A 24,835-nucleotide genomic window follows, 5' to 3' on the forward strand; every position below is an offset into this window, starting at 1 on the left:
TGGGAGAAAATATTTGCAAATCATATATCCGACATGGGGTTAATCTCCAAAATATATAAAGAACTCATACAACTCAACAACAAAAAAACAAACAACCTGATCAAAAAATGGGCAGGGGATATGAACAGACATTTTTCCAAAGAAGATATACAGATGGCCAATAGGCACATGAAAAGATGTTCAACATCACTAATCATCAGGGAAATGCAAATCAAAACTACAATGAGTAGGGCCGGCCCTGTGGCTTAGCGGTTGAGTGCGCGCACTCTGCTACTGGCGGCCCGGGTTCGGATCCCGGGCGCACACCGACATACCGCTTCTGCGGCCATGCTGAGGCTGCATCCCACATACAGCAACTAGAAGGATGTCCAGCTATGACATACAACTATCTACTGGGGCTTTGGGGGAAAAAATAAATAAATAAAATTATTAAAAAAAAAAAACCTATAATGAGCTATCACCTTACACCTGTTAGAATGGCTATAATTACCAAGACAAAAACAACAAATGTTGGAAAGGATGTGGAGAAAAGGGAACCCTCATATATCACTGGTGAGAATGCAAACTGGTGCAGCCACTATGGAAAACAGTATGGAGATTTCTCAAAAAATTAAAAACAGAAATACCATACGACCCAGCTATCCCACTACCGGGTATTTATCCAAAAAACTTGAAATCAACAATTCAAAGAGACTTATGCACCCCTACCTTCACTGCAGCATTATTGACAATAGCCAAGATGCAGAATTCAACCCAAGTGCCCACCACCTGATGAATAGATAAAGAAGATGTGGTGTGTATATATATATACACAATGGAATACTACTCAGCCATAAAAAAAGACAAAATAGTCCCATTTGCAACCACAGAGATGGACCTTGAGGGCATTACGTTAAGCGAAACAACCCAGACAGAGAAAGGCCAACACCATACGATTTCACTCACATGTGGAAGACAAACACACACATGGCCAAAGAGAACAGACTAGTGGTCACCAGAGCGGAAGAGAGTTGGGGGGTGGGCACAACGGGTAAAGGGGCACATATATATGGTGACTGACAAATAAAAATGTACAACTGACATTTCACAATATTATAAACTATTATCACCTCAATAAAAAAAATCATCTTATAAACCTAAAAAAAAAAAAACCACTATACTCAGATCTCTTACACGAGCTCTCAGATGCCCATCAGCTATTTCACATTCATCTTTTAATAATTTCACTCCTTTTTCTTGAAAAACTATGTAACTATTTGAATGAATGCTCTTAATAAGAAAATATGAAAAAGAGTTAAAAAACTATTATTGTGATTTCTTCCCTATTTGTTAATTACTGGATGTCAACTATACTCTAAAAAGGGGGAACATTTTATAAGTTTATTGCTATTATTTGGGGATTTTAGGAAGGGAAAGAAAAAAAAAAAAACATGGAAATTTGAGCTGAAAGAGTTCTCCGAGAAAAAATAATTATCTCAACCAATCCAAGTCCTGATGCTACCTCTCCTGATTGTTTCCCCAACACCAAAAATAGGTTAGGTATCCAGGCAACACAATCGGCAATGCTCTAATAACCTTTACACAAAAAGCCTGTTTCTGAACCTTATTATGAATCTTCTCTTGATTTTCCTTTTTCTCCCTCACATCCTCTCCTTCCCTCACTAGCCTCGCCTCAAACAACATCAGCTCAACTGACCTCTTCATCTCACCTTTCCTTCTTCCATCCCTCCTGCCCTACACAAGGCCCCAGTCCTAGGTGAATCCCTCCCACTCTCAGAGCTGAGTTCCTGAGTCTGAGAGACATGCAACCATCGAACAGACTGCTACGACCATCACTCTCAGGGGGGCTCAACACTGCTCAGAAATCCTTTTCCATCCTCTGGGAAAGGAAAAAGATTTGATTACGAACGGGTGAGGACTGCCTATAAGTTTACAGACAATGGAGCAGGAAGTTAAATGGGGTTCACACCTGTTGCCTCTCTTTATTTCAAGTAGGAAACAAAATCATCTTGAAGTAATCACTGACCCAACAGTGGACTATGTGCCTGGTTCTATTCAAAACCTTCACAACGTATTCCCTGATGTAGTTTTTATCACAAACCAATGAAGTGGGTAATTTAATTATCTTCACTTGTCAGACGAGGAAACTAACACACAAAGCAGTGAGTGACTTGTTCAAGGGCACATTCTGTAGAAAGCAGCAGAGCCAGTATCTGAACCAGGCAGTCTGGCTCCAAGGCCTAGTTTTTCCATCCCCACGCTCTGTCTGAAAGCACAGCACCTTAGGAGCCCTAAGATGGTTCAAGACTGCTGACATATGTCACAAGTCTTACAAGTTTTCTTTCTAACTAAGGGTTTAATTCTCTCTTCATGTCCAGGAAAACGGTCGTAGATCTAAGAAATCATTTAAACATGAAGCTACCAGGTATCTGACATGTTTAAGGGCTTCGAAAGCAAATCTAGTCTATGGGATAGGATTTTGTGCACCGCAAGAGCAGACTATGCAGAATACTGGTTAAGGGAGTGTGCTCTTGAGGCAAACCGCCAGGATCACCAGCTGTGTGACCACGGGCATTTTACTTGAACAGAAAGAGGAAAAGGCCTCTGATGAAGGAATAAATTGCAAGGGTAAAAACTGGTAACTTTGAACATATATTAAAATTTTTACATCTAAAAACAAAAAACTCAGAGGAAACTACAACGAATATGACCCACAAGTTACGATCCTTAATACAAACACAATGGTTTTTTAAATTAAGATGCAAATAAATAAGCAAATGGCATGAACAGACAATTCATAAAACAGGAAAACAACTAAATATCAAAAATGCTCGGGCAGGCCCAGTGGCTTAGTGGTTAAGTGCTCGTGCCCCGCTACTGGTGACCCGGGTTCGGATCCCGGGCGCACACAAACGCACTGCTTCTCCGGCCATGCTGAGCCCGCGTCCCACATACAGCAACTAGAAGGATGTGCAACTATGACATACAACTGTCTACTGGGGCTTTGGGGAAAAAAAGGGAGGAGGATTGGCAATAGATGTTAGCTCAGAGCCAGTCTTCCTCAGCAAAAAGAGGAGGACTGGCATGGATGTTAGCTCAGGGCTGATCTTCCTCACAAAAAAAAAAAAATGCTCAACTAATTTTTTTTTAAAAGCTAATGTGCATAAAGTTTTTTAAAAACAAAATTAATGTATGGAAAACATTGGTAAATATTTATACGTTTGTACAGAAAATGACCTAGAAGAGCATGCATTTATATTGTTAACAGTAGTTATTCCTGGTGAAGCAGGAAGGCGGCGGCCCCAAGGGAGGAGACATGAGGCAAAGAAAGGAGAAGCCCATACAGAGCCTCCTTCCCCAACTGCTCATTTTGTAGCGCAGTCTCTCTCGGATGCTTCTGACTGGCAAAATTTAGGTTACACGCCGGCATCCAAACTCCAAGAGGGACAGAATGTGATTCTGGGGAGCGTTCTACCTTGGGAAGGCAAAACAGGACTCACAGGGCTGAAATGAGACTCATAAGCAAAAACGAGTCACAACACAAAATAAAGACCAAATTACCACACCCAGAAATCGATGCTAAATCCTTATCACTTTGAGCAGGATAGAGAGAACTACTTACACTCCTCAGATACACATGCAAAAGCCGAATAATAAATTAACAGGTGACATTTGAAAGAAACAGAAATATGCTTATAACTGCTTCCACTTGACTGACTACATATGGACTACATACCGTACTGAAAAAAGAATACATTTGCCTCTAGAGCACGTCAGCTACTCTAGTACTTCATGACCCAGATTACTGAACAGTTTATAACCTCACAGGAGCAGTTTACAAAACTCAAGAGAGACAAAATAAGAACTATTTAAATGAATACACCACAAAATTTTGTCCTTCATTTCAACATTAGACAATCTAAAATTCTTTATTTTTTTACCTGGCTTCTTTACCATATTAACAGATCTGATTTTATAGTGCTTTATTAAAGTTAACAGGGGTTTGACATAGCAAACCGCAAGGACACGGGCGATTTTTAAAAACAGGAGCCTAAACAATACGCACGTTGTTGTAGATACCTTTAACATAAAATATTAGAGAGATTTGTCTCATTTAGAACCATGAAGAAGACTGATGTTTTCATTTTAAAAGAAATATGTCTAGCTCAAAACAAAAGCAAAAACAAAACACCACTTTGTGCTTAATTTTGGCATACCATTTATGAAATATTCTGCTGAGTCACAATCACCACCACCCCACGCCCTAAGATTTTCACCACAGAACTAAGAAGTGTCACCAAGGGTTGCCATTACATGCCGAGTATCATACCAACCCAGAAAAACAGCAACCTCTGACCCACAGGCTAAACACTCCTCTTTCCCTTCCAAGCCTCTCCAACTCTGCCGTGGCCCCTTACACCTGCTTGTGCAACCCACTTGCAAACTCACGTGGGTTTCCTTACCCAAATTAAGTAAAATTGTTTTCTTACCTCCCAGTGGTAGCAGGCCTGGAGGACGCGGGGGGATGAGAGCAGTAGCCCTCCTACCTGACTTGAATACATATTTACTAAATAAGTGAAGAACTGAATGACTGAACAAAACTCTGGATAGATAAAGCACACACTGGTGCTTCAAGGAAGAGCTGCCACAGGTGAAAGATGCATAAAGTTCTACTGCTGGAGGAAAAGCAACAGATGGTCTTTCAGCAGCAGAGATGGAGGGGAAGGCCCTCTAAAGAGACTGAATATGCCAAGGGAAGCCAGAAAACGTGCTGAGAATGGCAAGCAGCTGGATTTACTAGGCGAGTTCAGGTACATCAAGAGAAGGAGCGGTAGGAATGCCAGGACAAGAAATTGAGGATGAAACATAAAAGGCCAAGAACACCAGATTACAGAGCTTGGACCTTCTTTGGTACACAGGAGAAGGCAATTTAAGGATCTTGAGCAGGAAAGAGACACTCATAGAGACACCATGCTTTAAGAAAATGTATCTGGAAGCTGTGTGTAGGATGGATTAACAGGAAGAAGTGAAGGGAGACAAATAGAGAAACTCTTAGGATAAGTACCTTGTGCATGCTTCTTTTAATACACTTATCACATGACAATGTGATTTATTTTTCTTCCTCTGTCTATCCTACCAGGCTCAGAACTCCAATGCAGCATAATCCACTTTTTCCAAACATACAAAAAGTAGAGATGGGTCAAATGTCCTCGGATGCCCCTTCTAACTAATAGCTTCAGTGTCTACACTTGAATACTTGGAAAAAGAAGATAGGAAAAAAAGGATTTAATTTTCAAAGCGGTGGGATCATCAAAAATTCATTTATAATCATTTTTTAAAACTCAGAATGTGCTTTCTAACATGACGCCAGAACTACCATTTATTGCTTGCTTATCTTGCACCAGGCATTATGCTTAACACTCTACACATATTTTCTCATTTATTCCTCAAAATGACCCTAGAAGGCAGGCGTTCTTATATGCATTCTCCCCATGGGGAGCCTCAGGTGTGGAGGGGTTAAGTGAGTGGTCCCAGTTCACACAGCTAGTTAAGTGGCAGAGACAGGCTCTAAACCTAGGCAATCTGTCTCCAGAGGGATAATCTGGTGGCCAGGTTCCCAGGTCAAGACAAAAAGCCAACATAACCCATGGTATATCTGATTATACGACAACCATAGACCACATCAACCACATGGTTCAGTCGCTCCTTAGGAGTTAAGAGTTTTTAAATCCTGCAACATCCTCTCTTCAGACTTCAGAGGCCCATCTGGTCACTATGATGCATCTTCTTCAGAATTTTTAAATGGTTACTACACAATAAATACAAAGCCAATTGCTGGGCCGGCCCCGTGGCTTAGCGGTTAAGTGCAAACGCTCTGCTGCTGGCAGCCCGCGTTCGGATCCCGGGCGCACACCGACGCACCGCCTCTCCAGCCATGCTGAGGCCCCGTCCCACATACAGCAACTAGAAGGATGTGCAACTATGACATACAACTATCCACTGGGGCTTTGGGGGAAAAAAATAAATAAATAAAAATTAAAAACAAAGCCAATTGCTTTAGTTTTTGTTTTTGTGGTGAGGAAGATTAGCCCTGAGCTAACATCCATTGCCAATCCTCCTCTTTGTTGCTGAGGAAGATTGGCCCTGGGCTAACAACCATGCCTATCTTCCTCTACTTTATATGCGGGACGCCTGCCACAGCATGGCCTGATAAGTGGTGCATAGGTCCACACCTAGGATCCAAACTTGCAAACCCCAGGCCACGGAAGCAGAGCACAAGAAATTAACTACTATGCCACCAGGCTGGCCCCCAAAGCCAATTGCTTTAAACTTAAAAAATAAAAGGGAAACATAAAAACTGACAAGGTAAAATGCCTACCAAATATTTAACAAATTACTACAAAATCGAGCTAAGGAAAAAAATGAAATTCACTAAGTTGCATTAGAGTTTTTTATTATCTATTGCTGAAGGGCAGAGACAAATAAGACCTTGAGATTTAGATGATACTAGACTCAGTATGAACCATGAAGAAGTGTTTTTAAAGTTAAGGCAAAATAACCCCAGCATAGGGTCAGCCCCATGGCTTAGCGGTTAAGTGCACACGCTCCACTGCTGGCAGCCGGGGTTCGGATCCCAGGCGCACACCAACACACCGCTTCTCCGGCCATGCTGAGGCCACGTCCCACATACAGCAACTAGAAGGATGTGCAACTATGACATACAACTATCTACTGGGGCTTTGGGAGGAAAATAAATAAATAAATAAAATCTTTAAAAAAAAATAACCCCAGCATAGGGCTTCGTTACTGGGTGAAGACTGTCCAGATCCAGAGAGGGCCAAGCTCCCTACACTCTTCACAGGTCAGCCAGCGCCCACAGGTTTTTATTCCATTCCGATGATCACATTTTAAGAAAGATCACACTGAAAAACTGGAATGCCTCCAATAAAAAACAACCAGGATGGCAAAGGATCTGGAAACCATGATAGGGCAGATGAAGAAAAGGAATGGGGAGAAATTAGTGAGGGAAAGTCTTGCTGGGGAACAAAGTTACACTTCAAATATGCCAAGAGTCAGTATGCAGATGAAAATCTATTTTGTATATGTCTAAAGGGTAAAAGAAATGGGCCTTTCCAACAATAAATTCTACCCTCAAATGAATTACACCGCATGAAAACAGAGACCAGCCAACTAGCTGGTCAAAGAGTCCTATTAGTTATAGCCAGTACGTTCCAACTCAGGACAGGAGCAACTCTCTCAGCCCCACTGTAAGTACAGGCACGAGAACTTCCCTCCTCTCCATCCAAGCCAGTATCAGAGGTCTGGAAAGGAGGGCCAGGACTCCACGGACTTCAGTTGAGTGGTCATTTGTATATGAAATTGTAAAACCATATGAATCGTCTTATAAAATAAAACTACACCTTTTTTTGCCATTCTGAAAAGCTACTCAGATACAAAAAGTATTCTCCAAACAAATTTTATTCAGAATCACTCCAATTTCTTTTTTCATGTTTCAGAAAATATTATCAATAAATCTCAGCCTTGAAATTAATTTCAAGCACTTTTAGATATGCATTATAGTTCAAAGGCAAATATCAAGACTTCTAACACATGGTTGCTTTTTGCTAAATTTAGCTATATGTTCCACTCACAAGCATAAATAATTAATAGAAAACAAGACCAGATCTAAAATTAGAAGATAGGTTCTTAGCCTGGGATCCACAAAAACTACAAAGGGGGCTATATGAATTGTTTTGTTTTTGAAAAACTGAACATTAATTTCCCCTACACTAATACACAAATTAACAAAAACCGAAGATATTCTTAATTTTTAACTAGAATTTTACCAACTCAACTCATTGTGGTTATACTTTTATCTCCTGCGGAGCAAATGCTCTGATTGACAAGTGGTAAATAAACCGCAATTAATTTTAAAAATAGAAAAGTACATTATTGCTTTGAAATGTACCTCAACAAAGTGTTGTACATGGGGTGGGTGTGGGGAGAAGAAAATAAAAGGGAGAGAAAGACAAGGAACACTTAACTAGATACTAAAAACTATCCCAATTCCATTGATGATGATAATACTAATAGCTCACCTTTAGATACATTATCACATTTAATTCTGCCAACAACATTTTGAGACAGGGTCTGTTATAACTACTCTTTTACAGATGAGGAAACTAATACCCAGAGAGATTAAGTATCTTAACAAAAGGCAGCTAGAAACAGCAAAGCCAGGGTTCAAACCTATGCTTATTTGGCTTAAATTGTGGAATTATACTGCCTCTGAATAATAACTACTGTTAACTTAAGAATCAGGATAAGTTCATCGGGTATATGAGGGGCCCATCTAAACTTGAAAGCACTGGTATATATGTGTAAAAGATTTTAGACTATAAAATCCCTTGTTAGTACAGTTTATTACTTTATCAATCATTGATAACAAAAAGTCAAGCTAATTGACTTTTTCTCCACTCCTATTCATTCCTAAACCGGTTTCTCTTATCACTATACTGATATTACTCCTTAATAACCTCTCAGCTCCCAAACTCAATGGATTATTTTCATTCTCACCTCTCTTGACCTTATCACAGATCAGACCCAAGTGACCACTTAAAAGTTCCTCTCCTTCCTTGGACAACACTCCCTCCCAATTCTACTTCTTAGCTGCTTTTCCTCCTCAGTTTCTTTCAGCAACTGAACCCTCTCCTCTGCACAACCCATAAACACAGGGGTCCCCCCATATGCCATCTGGCACTGTTTTAAAAAATGCAATTTACTGGGGCCCGCCCCGTGGCTTAGCAGTTAAGTACAAGCGCTCCGCTGCTGGCAGCCCGGATTCGGATCCCGGATTCGGATCCCAAGCGCGCACCAATGCACCGCTTCTCCGGCCATGCTGAGGCCGCGTCCCACATACAGCAACTAGAAGGATGTGCAGCTATGACATACAACTATCTACTGGGGCTTTAGGGGAAAAAATAAAATTATAAAAAAAAAAAAGAAAAAAATGCAATTTACTAAATTGATGTGTTCCCAATTCATATTTGCACAAATCTCTGTGCATTTAGATGTTAGGGAATCTTTAACATTTAAATCCACACTACTTCACTGAAATATCAACACCATGAGGGCAGGTCTGTTTGTTTTTGTGCCCCACAACATACTGCAGACACTCAGTGTTTGCTGAATAAATGCAAGGTACCTTTGGTGTAACCTAAAGCTAACACCTCACTAGAGCAGGCAGTAACTAAAATGATACCCTTTTTTTAAAAAAAAGGTATGTGGTAAGTCACAAACTTTCTAGGCCAAATATAACAGGTTGGGCTAAATGAGCAGATCCCTCCCACAGAGCAGATAAACCTTAAGGTCTCAAATACTAGCTCTAAAATTCAATGAGTCTAATAATTATTTTGTGCTGTCTTTAATAAATTATCAGCTTTTCCCTGATTATTTTTAAATCGTCACACCTTTTCCTTAATAAATTCAACCTTGAGTAATTTTGTTGTCATTGTTATTGGAAAGAATTGTGAAACACCCCTACCACCAATGAAGTACACCAAATTTAGAACTTTAATTTCAGGGTTAAATGCACAATGGATCAGAAGCCTAATGCGGTGTGAGGAGAAAATCAACCTAAACATGATAATCATGCAATATCCTTTTTTCAGTTTAGAATCATAAAATCTTAGAAATGGGAAAAAACACCGCAAGTTTTGTTTAACTTTCTACCCAACCAACCATCCTTTCTACAGAATCCTTGATATTTTTTGAACCTTTGCCTGAATACTCAATCCTCTCATACTCTAATTACCTTTAAAAAGTAAATCTTTTTGCATTTATAGGCAGATGACTGAACATCACACACATAAGGCTTAAAAAGAGTTAGGTAGGAACTAATGGAGAACAATGTTAAGAGATTTTTTTTTTTCTTTTCACAATTTCTCAACCATTGGTAAAATAATGCTCAAAATCTCAAGCTACGTTAAAGACGAAAACCACACCAAGATCACTTCCAAACTCGAGTTAATTAAATACAGTAGTACCAATTCAGTGAAGCTATCTGACATGTATTAACAGAATCAACGTAAAAGTGTAACACTTGTGTTTCACTCATCGCTGAACTGGCTGGAAGGAACAAGCTGAATGCCCACGGACCTCTTACTCAAGTTCTCCAAAACAAGACATCTCTCAATGTCCGAGGTCCCTTTCACCTCCATAATTCTCCCCATAGAACATGTCATTAATGAGAGGCATGACATTTCCGCTAGGAATGGCACATGATATGGACTCACTTGTCTGTAGAAAGCACTAGTGAAAGAGTCAACTAATCAGAAAAGAGTTTAGAATAATTTAATAAGAGATGACATTGAAATTTTACTCTCAAAAGCATCTAATTATAAAACATTTTGTTTTCTCCAAATCAAAGTTAAGCCCTTGGTTTGACAGATATCCTACCTTTAGAAATGATATAATTTGTAATGATTTGAATATTATTTCAAAGGTCAGACTAATTTGCAACTTGTTAGAACCTAAAATCCACAGGTAAAGCATCTTAGGTTATAATCACTCACAATGTTACTCCTTAATTTCCCTAAACCAATCCTCATCGTAAATTCAGAGAGAGGAGTCCACTAGGACAGCTACAAGCTTTCCGTGAAAGACTGTGATATTTTATCTGTGTTTGTCTAGAAGTCTTATCACAAATAGATTTTTCCGAGGTTCCTCTCACCAGGCATTCCCCTGTGCACTCCCCTGCCCCACTAAAAAAAACCCCAAGAAAATGTTAAAAAAAAAACCACAAACTTAGTCTTGTCCATATCAGTCACCAAAAATATGTCCTCTTGTAGGAGGAAAACAAGATATAGTTGCAAAGATAGCCTGTACACCTTTTGTGCAAAAAAAAAAAGCAAGCAGATGATACACAGCACATCAAACCCAGACCCATTTTGGTAAATTCCCTCCAGGGCCCAATGTGTGTATTATGTAACAGCCACCATTCCAGATTTTAATCCCTGTCTGTGATGCAGTAATAAAATACAAATGGCATGAGTATAATCCACGAGGCACTTAAGTACATCTGCGAGGAGACAAATTAAAACAAGAATCACCAAATTCTCAGGAACCTTGAAAATGACCAATTGTGTAACAGTTCGGAATCGCCATTACAACTTTTCCTTCGAGGAGTCTTTTAGCAATCTGTCCTTCCGCCCGAACCCCCTCAAAAATCCTCACACGCGAGCATTTTAATTTAGGTTTTGAAAGGATATCCCAAAGGGGGCAGGAGGCCCGCATCAGGTGGTCATATTAGGTCATCTCCTGATAAGATACCCATACCAATTTCCAGAAGCTGGGAAGCCAGCGAGAGGCTTCATCACCTCCCCAAGGACAGTAATGGGAGTCAGTGTAGCCAGATCCCTGAGCCGTAAACAGTCCGACGCTTCACCCATCCATCTCCCGGGGCACAGGCCTCGAAAACTGCATAATGGGCAGCTAAGAATTAGAACAAAATTGCAATGACCTGCATTCTAGAAGAGAATCTATGCGGTAGCTATTCCAAAGTCGTCAAAGGGAAGAGGGAGGCGGTCAGCGCGTCTGCGGAGGCCACCTGCGTGGCGGAACCCGGCTAAACGCTCGAGTTCCACACCTCGCCAGGTCGCCGTCCGCCGAGCCAGGCGGGCAGCGCGCGGGGGGCTCCAGGGGGCACGGGGGGAGGGGGCGGCGGCGGGGGCACGGGGGGAGGGGGCCGCGGCGGCAGCAGAGAGGCATTCCCTCACACAAGATGGTGGCGCCGCCGCGGAGGCCGGCGCACCTGGGGGCGCGCCACCGCCCTGGGGGCCCCGGCGCCGCAGCGGGACGCGCGCCCGGGCCGGGGCCGGCGTGGGCCTGCGCGGGCCGGGCCGCAGGGCGTCGCCGCGGGCCGGGCCGGCGGCGGGAAGCGGGGGGCCTCGGCCGCGGCCCCGCCGGGACGGCGGCGCACTCACCTCGGACGCGCCCGGGAGCCGGGAAGGAGGCGGAGCCGCGGAATGAATGGAGCCGGCGGCTGCTCGCTGGCGACCCCGGCCGGTGCGGGGCGGTGCGCCGCCTGGCCTCGCCCGGACGCGGCTCCGGTCGGCGGGTCGGCCGCAGCCCCCCGCGCCCTCCGCCGCGTGACGCACTCGCGCCGCAGCGCCTCAGCCCGCGCCGCCCGCCCGCCGCCCGCGCCCCCCGCGGGTCCCCCCGCCCGCCGCCCGCGCGGCCCCTCCTCGGCGCGGGGGCGCCGCCGCCCCGGGCCGGGCGTCCGGCGGCCCCCGCCTCGGCCCCCGCGCCGCGCTCTGTGTCCCGGCCGCCGGCACAGGCCACGGCCGGGATTAAAGAGTGACCTTGGCTTAGATATAAAAATAGGTGCGCGTGAGCTGCGGGGACCTCGCGCTGCATTTGCGTGTTCCTTTAATGTCGACGTTTGCAGAATCCCGTGGGCACCCCCCCGGCGGAGTTCTCCACGCCGGGCGGGCCTCCGGGACTTCACCCACGGAGGGCGAGGCCAGCCCGGCCTGGGGACAGGGATGCGGAGGGCGCGGGCGAGGACTCTCCTAACCCCGCTGCCCCCTAGGAGAATGCAAGGGGAAGGGAAGCCGAGCGCCCGTTCACAATCTGGACGAGCCCGGGCTTCCATCTTGAGATTACACGGAACCCCCGAATCCCTGCGCTGACCTTTTCTCTTTCCAATCCAGCACACGCAAACTGACCCTGAGCCAGGCCCGCGGCCCCGCCCCCTCCCGACTCACGCAGTCCGCCGTAGCACCCGGGAACCTCTTGCTAATTACGCTGGAAAGATAGGCTCTCGGGTATTTAAAGCATGGTAGATTTCTTAAAAGTAATGTGTGCCGTGGTTTAAATACGTTTAATAAATGTATTGAGGAACAGTATTGTATTTAAGTAATTTTAAGACTTCCTTTTATACATAAACCCTGGAAAATGAACTCATCATTCAAGAGCCGTGGCATTGTTTTCAGATCATCCAGTAAATTTGAAATTGCTTCTTTCATTCCTCGGAGATATTTAGGAATCGCAATGCCAGCCTTTTACGAATTTGCTAATGATCAATGAGATCAATAAATACTTCAAAGAATACTTGTTGAGATATATTTGACTTTTTTTTTTAATCAAATCAGCTTTTCTGCCTCGAGTTGCTCGTTACAATCAACCCCTACCTTATGTTTAATTTCTAATATTTAATTAGCAGAAATTTTAAATGTTATACATCAAACATTTACCATTTTTAGTAGAACTCATCAATGAAATTGATTTAATTGAGCAGGAATTTTGAATAGTTGGGTTCTATCCACAGCCAACCTTGAATGAATGAATGACTGAATGAAGTTATGTAACTTTTGAATTATACTTCTAGAGCTGAATGTAAGTAGGAGTCCCCGGGGTAATCCCAAACAATTGCCCCTTTGAGAAGATGATGTTGTTTAGTTACCAGACCCTACAGATGTTGAAGCCTCAGGGCTTAATGTAAAGCTAGACAAAGCAACTTGTTTATAACGTTTGAAATGCACGTGATTGGCTTTTAGCTATTACTTTAGTCGTGGGTACTTGTGCCTGGGAGGCCCGTCTCCCAGATGTCTGGCCACTTTGGTAGGAGACAAAACTACACCCATCCAGGGCGGTAAAAGAAAGGGTCCAACGGCCCCTATCCAGGCAGCCTCACCCAGCTCTGTTCCTGTGACAAGGATCTTGTCTGCTGAGATCTCCTGAAGAAGTGCTGTCTCCTACCTGTGTGAGAGTGTCACACTGCTTCATCGTCTTCTACTTGCAACATGATGCAGCTTTGAATATTAAAAAAAAAAAAAATCACCATTTCCCTCCCTCTTTGGCTGAGATACATTAACTCTTGCTTGTGTGTTACCCATCCTCTGAGGGTCCATGAGATCTTAGTAAGCAAAGAACTAAAAAATGAGTCTGTGTCAGGTTAATACATGCTGTAAATCACTACCAAAGTATTTTGAAATGTGCTTTGGGGCTTTTGTCTAAAAAGTCTGAAGAGAGTAAAAGGATTATTGCTTTGGTTTTTGTTGTTGCATATGCTTGCTTTTTTGTTTTGTTTTTTGAGGAAGATTGGCCCTGCGCTAACATCCTCTTTTTTTTTTTTTTCTCCCTAAAGCCTCACTATATAGTTGTGTATCATAGTTGTAGAGTTGTACCTCTTCTGTATGGGACACCGCCTCAGCATGGCTTGATGAGCGGTGAAGAGGTCCACACCCAGGATCTGAACCAGCAAACCCTGGGCCATCGAAGTGGAAGGCGCAAACTTAACCCCTCCACCACCGGGCTAGCCCCAACATTTGCTTGCTTTAATTGTTATTTTATATTATAAGCGGAAGGAAACATGTTACGAGTTCTCGTTGCATTTTTTAATACAGTCCCCAACTTATGATGGTTCAACTTACGATTTTTCAACTTTACAGTGGTGCGAAAGTGATACATTCAGTACTATATGAAATACTTTGAAATTTGAAATTTCAAATATTTGAAATTTTGAATTTTGATCTTTTCCCAGGCTAGTGATACACGGTGCGATCCTCTCTGGTGACGCTGGGCAGAAAGCCGCAGCTCCCAGTCAGCCACACCATTGGGAAGGTGAGCAACCAATACACTTATAACCATTCTGTACCCATCCAACCATTCTGTTTTTCACCTTCAGTACAGTAGTCAATCCATTACATGAGCTATTCAACACTTCTTATAAAATAGGCTTTGTGTTAAATAATTTTGCCCAACTGTAGGCTAATATAAGTGTTCTGAGCACGTTTATCACGTTTAAGGTAGGCTAGGCTAACCCATCAACTTCGGTAGGTTAGGTGTATTAAATGCATTTTTGACTTAATATTTTCAACTTACAACGAGTTTATTGGGAAGTAACCCCATTGTAAGTTGACGAAGATCTGTATATGTTCAAAGGGAAGTGGAACCATCTTAGCTAAGAGAAGCTTGCCGCAACGCTGGATTTTGGAGATTGCTGACACAAATGACCCAGAAAAGAGTCATTAAATTGCACTGGAAAAGAGGAATTCCTAATGGCTAAAATAATGGCTAATGTTTTTGACTGCTAACAGATTGCCAGGCACTCTATTAACTTCTTTGTGGAAATTAACTTATTTAATCTTCATAACCACCCTTCCAGGTGTCGGGGGAAGAGGGAGAATCTCCCTCTGTCCTTTCCCTTAAGGTTCTTATGGCTGGCCAAATAATTAACAAGACAGGTTAGCAGGAGAAAATAATACCAAGTTTAATAACATATATACATGGGAGAAAGCAGGGACACTGCGTTTCTCAACACAATAGCAGAAATTCTTGTCTTAAATACCATGTCCAACCAAAGACAAGGAGGATGTTGGGGGTGGGAGTGTCAGCTACAGGAGATTATTACTAAAGCACTATAAACAAGAGTAAGGTTTATTATGCAGTTTTAAGGCCTCACCTTCCACATTGATAAGTCTCTAGAAATGAGGTCATCCCCCCTCTTCCCAATACAGAGAGGGAGATACCTTTACAAATGGAGACTTCCCTTGTAAATGATTGTCTGGTAACTCCTCGCAGGGCCATCCAGAGCATGTGGCCAGAGAGACAGAACTTCCAGATAAGATGGGCTTGTTGGTGCCTTTTCTGTTGTAACCTCTATCCTACATTATCTTTATAGCCGTCATGATAATAACTCCTTCCTGAAAGAGATCTTTTGTTTTAAATTCTTTAGGCAGTTTGGGAGGGGAAACTCAAATAGTCTTCCTGAGTTCTCTGAGTCCTTATTGTCTTCAGCTGGAAATAATCCGCATACCAGAGTGGTGCTTCCTGGGGTAGCTTGCCCTGAGCACCATCACAGGTATATATACTAATGTTATCCCCAGTTTACCCAAGAGGAGATTGAGGCACACAAGAGGCTCGGTAATCTGCCATGGTCACACAGCTAACAATCCTGCCAGTTTGGCTCAAGAGCACACTCCCTTAACCAGTATGCTATACCACCTTTCATGTGCACAAAATCCTATGCCATATGATTGGGTTTTGTTTTTAAAGCCCCAAAACATACCCAGTATCTTTGAATACCCAATACCTTCATGTTTAAAGGATTTCTTAGATCTAGGAGTATTTTCCTGGACATGAAGAGGGAATTAAACCCTTAGTTAGAAAGAAAACTTGTAAGACTTCCACTGACATATATTAAGCAGAGTTTTATAATCTATTAGTTTTTGAAAAGCACATTTTGTCTTTCCACATGTTTTTTTTTTCTCTTTTCTTTTTTTGTGAGCAAGATCAGCCCTGAGCTAACATCCATGCCAATCCTCCTCTTTTTGCTGAGGAAGACTGGCCCTGGGCTAATATCTGTGCCTATCTTCCTCCACTTTATATGGGACACCACCACAGCGGGGGCCTGACAAGCAGTGCGTCGGTGTGCACCCAGGATCTGAACCTTGGCAGCCAGCAGCACAGTGCGCACACTTAACCGCTGTGCCACGGGGCCGGCCCCCTTCCACATCTTTTAAAGGTAATTGCTCTCTAAGCTTTTTTCAGGTTCCAGAGCAGAATTATAAGTATTATTTATATTTCTTCAGTGAATGGGAGAAACACATTTCCTCAGAAAGCTTCATCACCATCTTTGACCCTCCATGAGACTTAAATGGATAGAATTAGGATCCAATATATACAATATATATGTTTTAAATTCATAAAATCACAGTGAGAAATTTTGATGACTGAGGCAACCCAGGAACTTCTAAATCTAAAATATTAGCCAGTTAGTTAACTCCTTAGCTAACAAAGTTGGCCACAGCAATGGGGGAGCAAGAAGGCAATCTTGCCCACTCACACTGGAAGAGGAAAAGGGCCTCCATGTCCTGGAATGCTTTGTTTCTTCCCCTGGTGGATAAGATATGTCACAGGAGTGTTTTCAGGATTAAAAGCAGTATTTTGATGAGATTTTTTTTTTTTTTTGTCAAACACTCCTACTATGTGCAGATTTCAATGAGGGATACGATGCACTGAAGAAAAAAAGAACCTGAAGATCAAAAGGAAGACAGGTTTGAGAAGCCACTTGCATAACTCTCTTCTGGTTTGGACTGGTCTAATGTGAGGTGGAAGTTTCAGGACAGAGTATGTGGTAAGTTTAGTTTGGACTTAAGAGAAATAACATGTATTTTTCATATTACTAATGAAAAATTACACATATATTTACACCCATGGCAGCTACTGCAAGTTGCCTCGTCGATATCCATTCTTCCCTTTGCTCTGACAGACCCAGTTTTGTTCAGAGCGGCAATGTGCCCAACTAAAGCTATTTGCCCCCCAGACTCCTCTTGCAGCTAGAATAGCCGTATGATTATTTTGGCCAATGAGATGTAAGCAGAGGATTATTCCGTATGGCTTCCAAGAAAGCTTTTGTTTTTTTGATAGAAAAGGACAGACTCAGCTATCACTTTGCCTTTTGCCATTTGTACTTTTTTTCTGTTTCCTGCCCGGAAGGAGGATTTACCTCTGGGATCAGCCATCTTGTAAGCATGAGCTGACCTTTAGAATGAAATCCACGCAGTGAGTATGCCAGAGCCAAGAGACAGGAACCTGGGACCACGATGACATTACGGAGCTGCCGCACCAATTCCAGACTGCCCACCTCGCCTTCTCTGTTAACTTGCCAACAAACGCAATCCTAACTAAAATTCAAAGTGAAACACGGTCTCCTTGATATACTTAGGAAAAAAGAACACTCTGTAGAATAGTATATATACTATACTATATAGATATTACTCTTTGATTTTGCTGCTATCTTAAGTAACGGTGCTTTACAGAAATCAGTGCTCTCTGTGACTTCCCTGCCTAGTATTTGGTGATGAAAAGACACCAATTCTTGTCTCTGAAAAGAATATCTTATATTTATTCATATAGTACATTTGATTTTACACATTTCACACATGACCTCAGTCAGTCTCTAATACCACTGCGAGAAAGGATAAGTGGCTGTATTAGTGTAGGAACAAGTTATGGCCAAAGTTATCACCATGCCAAGTACATAAAGAGTACACAGAACAGTATAATTATGTTTTTCATTTTTAATTAAAAACTAGTAAAAGAATCAGGATTTAGAGAGGAACTCTAAAATTAGAACACACAGTCTGTACTTTACAGAAAGCAGTATGGCAATACATGTAAAAAGTGGTAAAAATGTGAATGTGTTACCTATAATACTACTCCTGGAAATTTAGCCAAAAGAACTTTTTAGGAAGAAGAAAAAAGTTTGTGCATAAAGATTCACCAAAGCGTTTTTTAAGAAAGCCAAAATGTATAAATACCATGAATGCCTAATAATAGGTATATTGCTATTAATCAAAGAAATACAAAATTTTTGCCTATCTCATGGCAGGCAATAAGAGGTATTATTTTTAATTGCTAATAGCAATTGGCAAGGCTTATTGAAACAGCTCCACACTCTATAATAGGTTGGCGTGTAAAATGAAGCACCCACCTGGAGGCAATGTATCCTGATGACTGCTGTCAAGTGTAGCTGGATTACATTTAGTAAATACTTACATGCCAGACATTGTACTAAATAATTTACCTAAATTGTCGTTTAATCCTTACACTATCTTTGAGGTAGATACAACGTCCTCATTTCAAAGATGAGGAAACTGAGGTTTACAGAGGTGAAGAAATTGACCCAAGGTGGTAGAGCAGGAATTGGACCGTTGTTCTGAATTACTCTAGACTTTAGACACTAGCCTATAAACTTGCTTCTCAAGTAGTATATGTCCAGCTTCTGGAAGATATTTATATTAACACCCTCTCACCCAATATTTATACGTTTATTAACTTAACACATGTCTTTTGAAATGTCTATTATGCCAGGCACTGTGCTAGATAGACCCTGTGATGTGATAATGTGATGAATGGGACAGGCAGAGCCAACAAGAAATGTGGATGTGGGCTGTGGAACAATGGTTTACTGGCAGAACTAGAAGACAACTAGGGCTTAGAGCACAGTGTGGGGTTTCAAGAAATGAGGCTGAGGGCTGGCCCCGTGGCTTAGCGGTTAAGTGCGCGAGCTCCACTACTGGCGGCCCGGGTTCGAATCCTGGGCACGCACCGACGCACCACTGCTCCGGCCATGCTGAGGCCGCGTCCCACATACAGCAACTAGAAGGATGTGCAACTATGACGTACAACTATGTACTGGGGCTTTGGGGAAAAAAAAGGAGGAGGATTGGCAATAGATGTTAGCTCAGAGCCGGTCTTCCTCAGCAAAAAGAGGAGGATTGGCATGGATGTTAGCTCAGGGCTGATCTTCCTCACAAAAAATTAAAAAAGAAAAAAAAGAAAGGAGGCTGAGAAACAGGCAGGACCGGCTGTTCTTTTAACCAGTCCTGCTCAGCGATGGTAAGCCATATGGACTCAATCCCAAAGGCAATGGAGAGCCATTTAAGGAGTTCAAGTTTCAGAGTGACACGATCACAATTGCATGTTAGCAAATGTTCTCAGGCTGCAATGTGGAAAATGAACTGAAGAAAATAAGACCTGAGGCAGGGAGCCAGCTATGGAGCTCATTAATTAATCTAGGTGAGAGATGACAGTCTGGTCTAGAGGTCACAGTGAGGATGAAGATAAGTAAATGGATTCTAAACCTCAAAGGTGAGTAGTAGAATCAACAGGACTTGGCAAAATGTGCAACAGAGAAGATGAGCGAGACCACAGGTTTCCGGCTTGAACCCCTGGGTAAATGGTGGTGCTGCTTCCTGAAATAGGACTCACTGGAGCATGAGGATTTGGGAGGTAAAACCATGAATTCCATTTTGGCTATGCTGAGTTTTATGGGCTGTGAGGCATCTAAGGCGAACATCCGAAATAGGGAGATTTTGGGAACTGGAGCTCGGGGGAGATGTCTAGACTGAAGGCATAGATGTGGAGTCGTCAGCATGGGGTTGGTATTGAAGCCATGCAGTGAGTGAGCTTGCTGAAGAAGCATGGGAGAAAAAAACACAGGCCCAGCCAAAATCTAGTAGGGCCCATGAGAAGATCCTGCGTGGGAAGCAGAGACATGGCCAGAGAGGAAAGAGCGAGTGTGGTGTCACAGAAGCCAAGAGAAAGAGGGGGCTAAGTCGTCAGTGGAGTTAAATGCTCCCTTCAGAATTTATCAGGAATTAATTATGATGAGCACAAAGACTTGCCTACAAGACTATATCAGTATCGTTTGTAATGGGGAAGTATCGGTGGTGGGCAAGGGCGGGGAAGCCCAACAAGTTAACTGAATGTTGGTACAACCGTGCCATGGACTGTTGTGTCGTCATTAAATCACATTTCTGAACAATATTTCATGTCATGGGGAAACGTTAAGTAGAAAAGACATCTATTTAAAAAGTATGATCCCACTTTTGCCTTAAAAATTATGCTTTACCATACAGATATATTCAGAGGATATATAGACCATAAAGATACATATCGAAATGTTAACACCAAAAGTTGGAAAATGGATTAGAAAGAGGCAAGATTGGGTAATGGGATTACTGGATAGTAATTTGGTATTTTGTTTATAATATTTTTCTCCTTTTCTGTGATGAACATGTAGTCCTTTTATAATAAAAAACATTTGATAGGTTTTTGGTTAAGAAATTTCTGGCACATAACCCATAATATGCAGTGATTAAATACTATACTTATGGAAACTAGGTAGCAACATGGAAAAATACGTGTGCTAGAACATTAAGTTATATTTTATAGAAAGAAACACTATAGGAACTGGTAGAAGAACTATCAAAGATAAACAAAGCTGCATACTAGTTAAAGGGGGTAAAGGCATTTTATTCACTAACTACAGCAGTAGGGAAAGAGCTGAGCTCAGTTCTGATTTGTGCAGTGGTGACTGGGTGTGTTAAAGAGAGAATGAGGGAGTAGGAAGGGGGAGCAAGGGAGGGGTCTAGCAGAGAGAGAGAAGTGAAAAGTTACAAACAGCAGTAAGAGGGTTGGTTAATGTCAGTGTGATTAGGCCCTCTTGTCTCTGCTAACAGGAATTTGTCCACATTAGGCTTCCACCGTGCCACAGAGACTGGGAGACAGAGGCCCTGTCATCCTGATTATTACATTTCAAAGGAATGGCTTTCAGGTTTTTGAGAAAGACACTCTTGGGTTGTAGGAGATACATATACATCTCAAAGGGACAGAGGAAGGATTTACAATTGTAAATTCTTTGAAGCAAATGCTCTGAGAGGTCAAGGGCCTATGGTCAGGTGTTGGCTGTAACAAATGTAATTCTTTTGGCAGCTGTTAGCTTTTCCAGATAGGAGCTCAAGGTGGGGCTAGGTCATCCCAGGGCCTCAGGCTGCTAAAAGCTGTGCTCGACTTTGGTCAAGTCTCCTAGTGCAGGGTTTGGATGGAGTCATTAGTGCCCAGAGCTTTTGCACTTCTCAGAGTCAGCGTGTCCAAGATCAGAAAGTGGGGACAGATCCAGGAGAGTCTGAGTAGGTCCTCTTCCAGCACAACTGGGTAAAGGCATCTGCCCGGTTAGTCCCTTAATAAATGAGTCCCTGTGCTTTAATCCTTTCCCACTGCCCCAGCAGAGTCAATTGGTGGATGTAAAGAGGTCCTGGGAACACATGCCATATTGTCCTTCTTCTGTGGTCTCCACACACGGCTGGGCCTTGCACAAGGCCACACACCAGAGGGGGCACAAGAAGAGGCTGAAATCCTCCCCAGGCTTTGTGTGCCAAGCCAAGCACCCTAACTCTAGGCTTCATCAGCAAGAGTGAGGGGTGCCTTTTTCTAATTTGTCTATCCTGAAGGAGTGCCTTTTTTTAACGGAACAAAGTGTCCTACCACACTAAGGTGATCCTAACTGTATTAGGTGAAGGATCTTCTGGAAAGCAGATCCAAGATAATTGAGGATCACCCTTTATGGGACCCTATAAGATGTAGGGGATCAGAATTTGCCACCCCAAAATGTGTCTCTTAGGCTTGATTATTTTTAAGAACAAAAGACTCAGGAGGAAACTTTGATCAACACTTGTTTACCAAACATTTGCCTTTCCATCTCCACGTGAATTGCCTTCTTCCCCTTTGAAGCCCCAAACCACTACTCCCAGCATCTTCCTTTGTCTTTAGCTCAAGATGGTATTTAAGGTGGTGGCTTTGGCCATTTTGGCAAGTCACTCAGTTTACCTGGGTTTCTCTCATCTATACATGTTATTAAATTTGTTTCATTTTCTGCTGTTATTCTGTCTCATGTCAGTTTAATTCTTAGAGCAGCCAGAAGAACCTAGTAGGATAGAGGAATATTTCTTCCTCCTCTCTGAAGACATAACTCATTTTAAAGGAAAATTAATTTCACCACATTATTTTTGTTTTTGATGGCACATTCCACACTCTGAGGACATTGTTATGCAAACACTCTACTAACCAAAATATATATAGTACTTACACTTGTGTTTACTAAAGATAGAGAGGCATTATGATCCCACCCCGCCACCCCATTCACCCTCCTACCCACTCCTCCAATCCCCCCATCCCCCCTGCCAGCTTCATTTACTGATTTAGAAAAATCTTGAATAGCAGAAGGTGGCAACATTATTGATTAGCTTTCTTCATGTCAGTTTAGTTTACCCAAACAAGGGATTTGATTAACAACTAAATTCTGTCCTTCGGATAATGCTGGAACTAAAAATGCTTTCAAAGTAAAGGTTTGCATATGGAAGCAATAGATGTAATCAAGGAAAATATAAAGCAAAGACTCCTTAACTCCAAACTCAAAACCAAAAATCAATCAAACAAACAAAAACCTGTGAAATTCTGAATACTCAAGCTCAACTAGGATGACTAGGAAAAAAAAAAAAAAGATCAGGCAGAACACTTGAATCCTTTTATATTGGAAAGGAGCAAAAAAATGAACTTTCAACCCAAACAAAGGCACATGCGGCAGTGAAAGGCGTGCCCTACCAGGGCTTAGAAGAGGGACAGTCTTCTGCTTCCCCCACAGCAAGGCTGAAACAATACACAATGTCTCTCAATTTTTCAGCCTGGCCTTCGTTTGAAAATGCTACAGTGGAGCTGCCTAGAGCTGGGGAGGGGGGTGGGGTGGAACTGGGCCTTAGGGGTGGTGCAGCCTCCCTCTCCCTACTGCGGTGCTCCCCAGCTTCAGAGTTAAAAATGCAGTCTCCTCCCTCTGAAGATTTCAAACCTGGAGATCTAGAATGGGGCCAGAGAATCTGCATTTTAAATAAGCAGCATAGGTGCTATCTTTATTAAAACTCTTTACAGATTAACTAACACAATAGAGAAACTGAGATGAGACGAAGAGGGTCATACATCTATGGCAAAGTGAGGGGATTTAAACTTCTGATTTTTTCTTTTGGATTAAGGTCTAACATTTACAGGAAAGTGCATAAGTTCTCTAATACCAAGCATACAGTTCAGTGAAGTTTTACCATGTAGACACCTAGATAACTACCATCCAAACCAAGATATGGAATATTTCTTTTTTTTTTTTTTTGAGGAAGATCAGCCCTGAGGTAACATCCGTGCTAATCCTCCTCATTTTTGCTGAGGAAGACTGGCTCTGAACTAACATCTGTGCCAATCCTCCTCCATTTTGTATGTGGGACACCACCACAGCATGGCTTGACAAGCAGTATATAGGTCCGTGCCAGGAACCTGAACCAGCAAACCCTGGGCCACCAAAGGAGAGCACGTGAACTTAACCACTACGCCACCAGGCCAGCCCCCAGCCTAGGCTTTTTTCTTGTGAATAGTTTTTGTGTACTAATTCAGTCTCATTACTTGTTATCAGTCTATTCATATTTTGTATTTTTTCTTGAGTCATTTTTGATAGTTTGTATGTTTTTAGGAATTTGTCAATTTCATCTAGGTTGTCTAATTTGTTGGCATACACTTGTTTGTAGCATTCCCTTATAATCTTTTTTATTTCTGTAAGGTCAATAGTAATGACCCCTTTTTATTCTTTTTTTTTTTTCCCAAAGATTTTATTTATTTATTTTTTTCCCCCCCAAAGCCCCAGTAGATAGTTGTATGTCATAGCTGCACATCCTTCTAGTTGCTGTATGTGGGACGCGGCCTCAGCATGGCCGGAGAAGCGGTGCGTCAGGGCGCGCCCAGGGTCCGAACCCGGGCCGCCAGCAGCGGAGTGCGCGCACTTAACCGCCAAGCCACGGGGCCGGCCCTGACCCCTTTTTACTCTTGATTTTAGTAATTTGAGTCTTCTCTCTTTTTGTCTTGGTCAATCTATCTAAAAGCTCATCAATTTTGTTGATCTTTTCAAAGAACCAATTTTGGCTTTGTTGATCTTCTCTATTGATTTTATCTTCTTTATTTCATTTATTTCCACTCTCATCTTTATTATGTACTTCATTCTCCATGCTTTGGGTTTAATGTGCTCTTCTTTTTCTAGTTTCTTAAAGTGGAAAGTTAAGTTATTGATTTGAGATCTTTCCTCTTTTTTCATGTAGGTGTTTACAGGTATAAATTTCCCTCTTAGCATTATTTTTGTTGCATCCCCAAAATTTTGTATGTTGTATTTTGTTTTTATTCACTTCAAAGTATTTTTTACATTTCTGTTGGGATTTCTTCTTTGCCCGTCGATTATTTAGGAGTTTGTTGTATAATTTTCACATATTTGTGAATTTTCCAAATTTCTTTATGTTGTTAAGTTCTAATTTAATTTCATTGTCATCAGAGAACATACCTTGTATGATTTCAGTCTTTTAAAATTTATTGAGATTTGTTTTATAGCCTAAAATATGGTCCATCCTGAAGAATGTTCCATGTGTACTTAAGAAGAATATGTATTCTGCTATTGTTGGGT

The 24,835-nt window shown here is 42.1% G+C and overlaps 1 protein-coding gene across 5 annotated transcripts in view; it reads right to left on the minus strand.

The window, feature by feature from the left end:
• Positions 1-12,062, minus strand: part of FAM169A (family with sequence similarity 169 member A) — a 67,282-nt gene extending 55,220 nt beyond the window's left edge. For 2 of the 5 annotated variants that reach the window (XM_058563448.1, XM_058563116.1), the window contains exon 1: positions 11,522-11,682. In XM_058563448.1, the coding sequence (XP_058419431.1) occupies positions 11,522-11,527 (6 nt within the window). In that variant the 5' untranslated portion in view covers positions 11,528-11,682. Of the gene's footprint in view, positions 1-11,337; positions 11,362-11,521; positions 11,701-11,984 lie in introns of those variants that run through there. The other 3 variants (XM_058563199.1, XM_058563413.1, XM_058563285.1) reach the window with 3 other exon arrangements.
• Positions 12,063-24,835: the final 12,773 nt, after the last annotated feature.

This window comes from Diceros bicornis, chromosome 1 (assembly GCF_020826845.1).
Source record: "Diceros bicornis minor isolate mBicDic1 chromosome 1, mDicBic1.mat.cur, whole genome shotgun sequence".
NCBI lineage: Eukaryota > Metazoa > Chordata > Mammalia > Perissodactyla > Rhinocerotidae > Diceros > Diceros bicornis.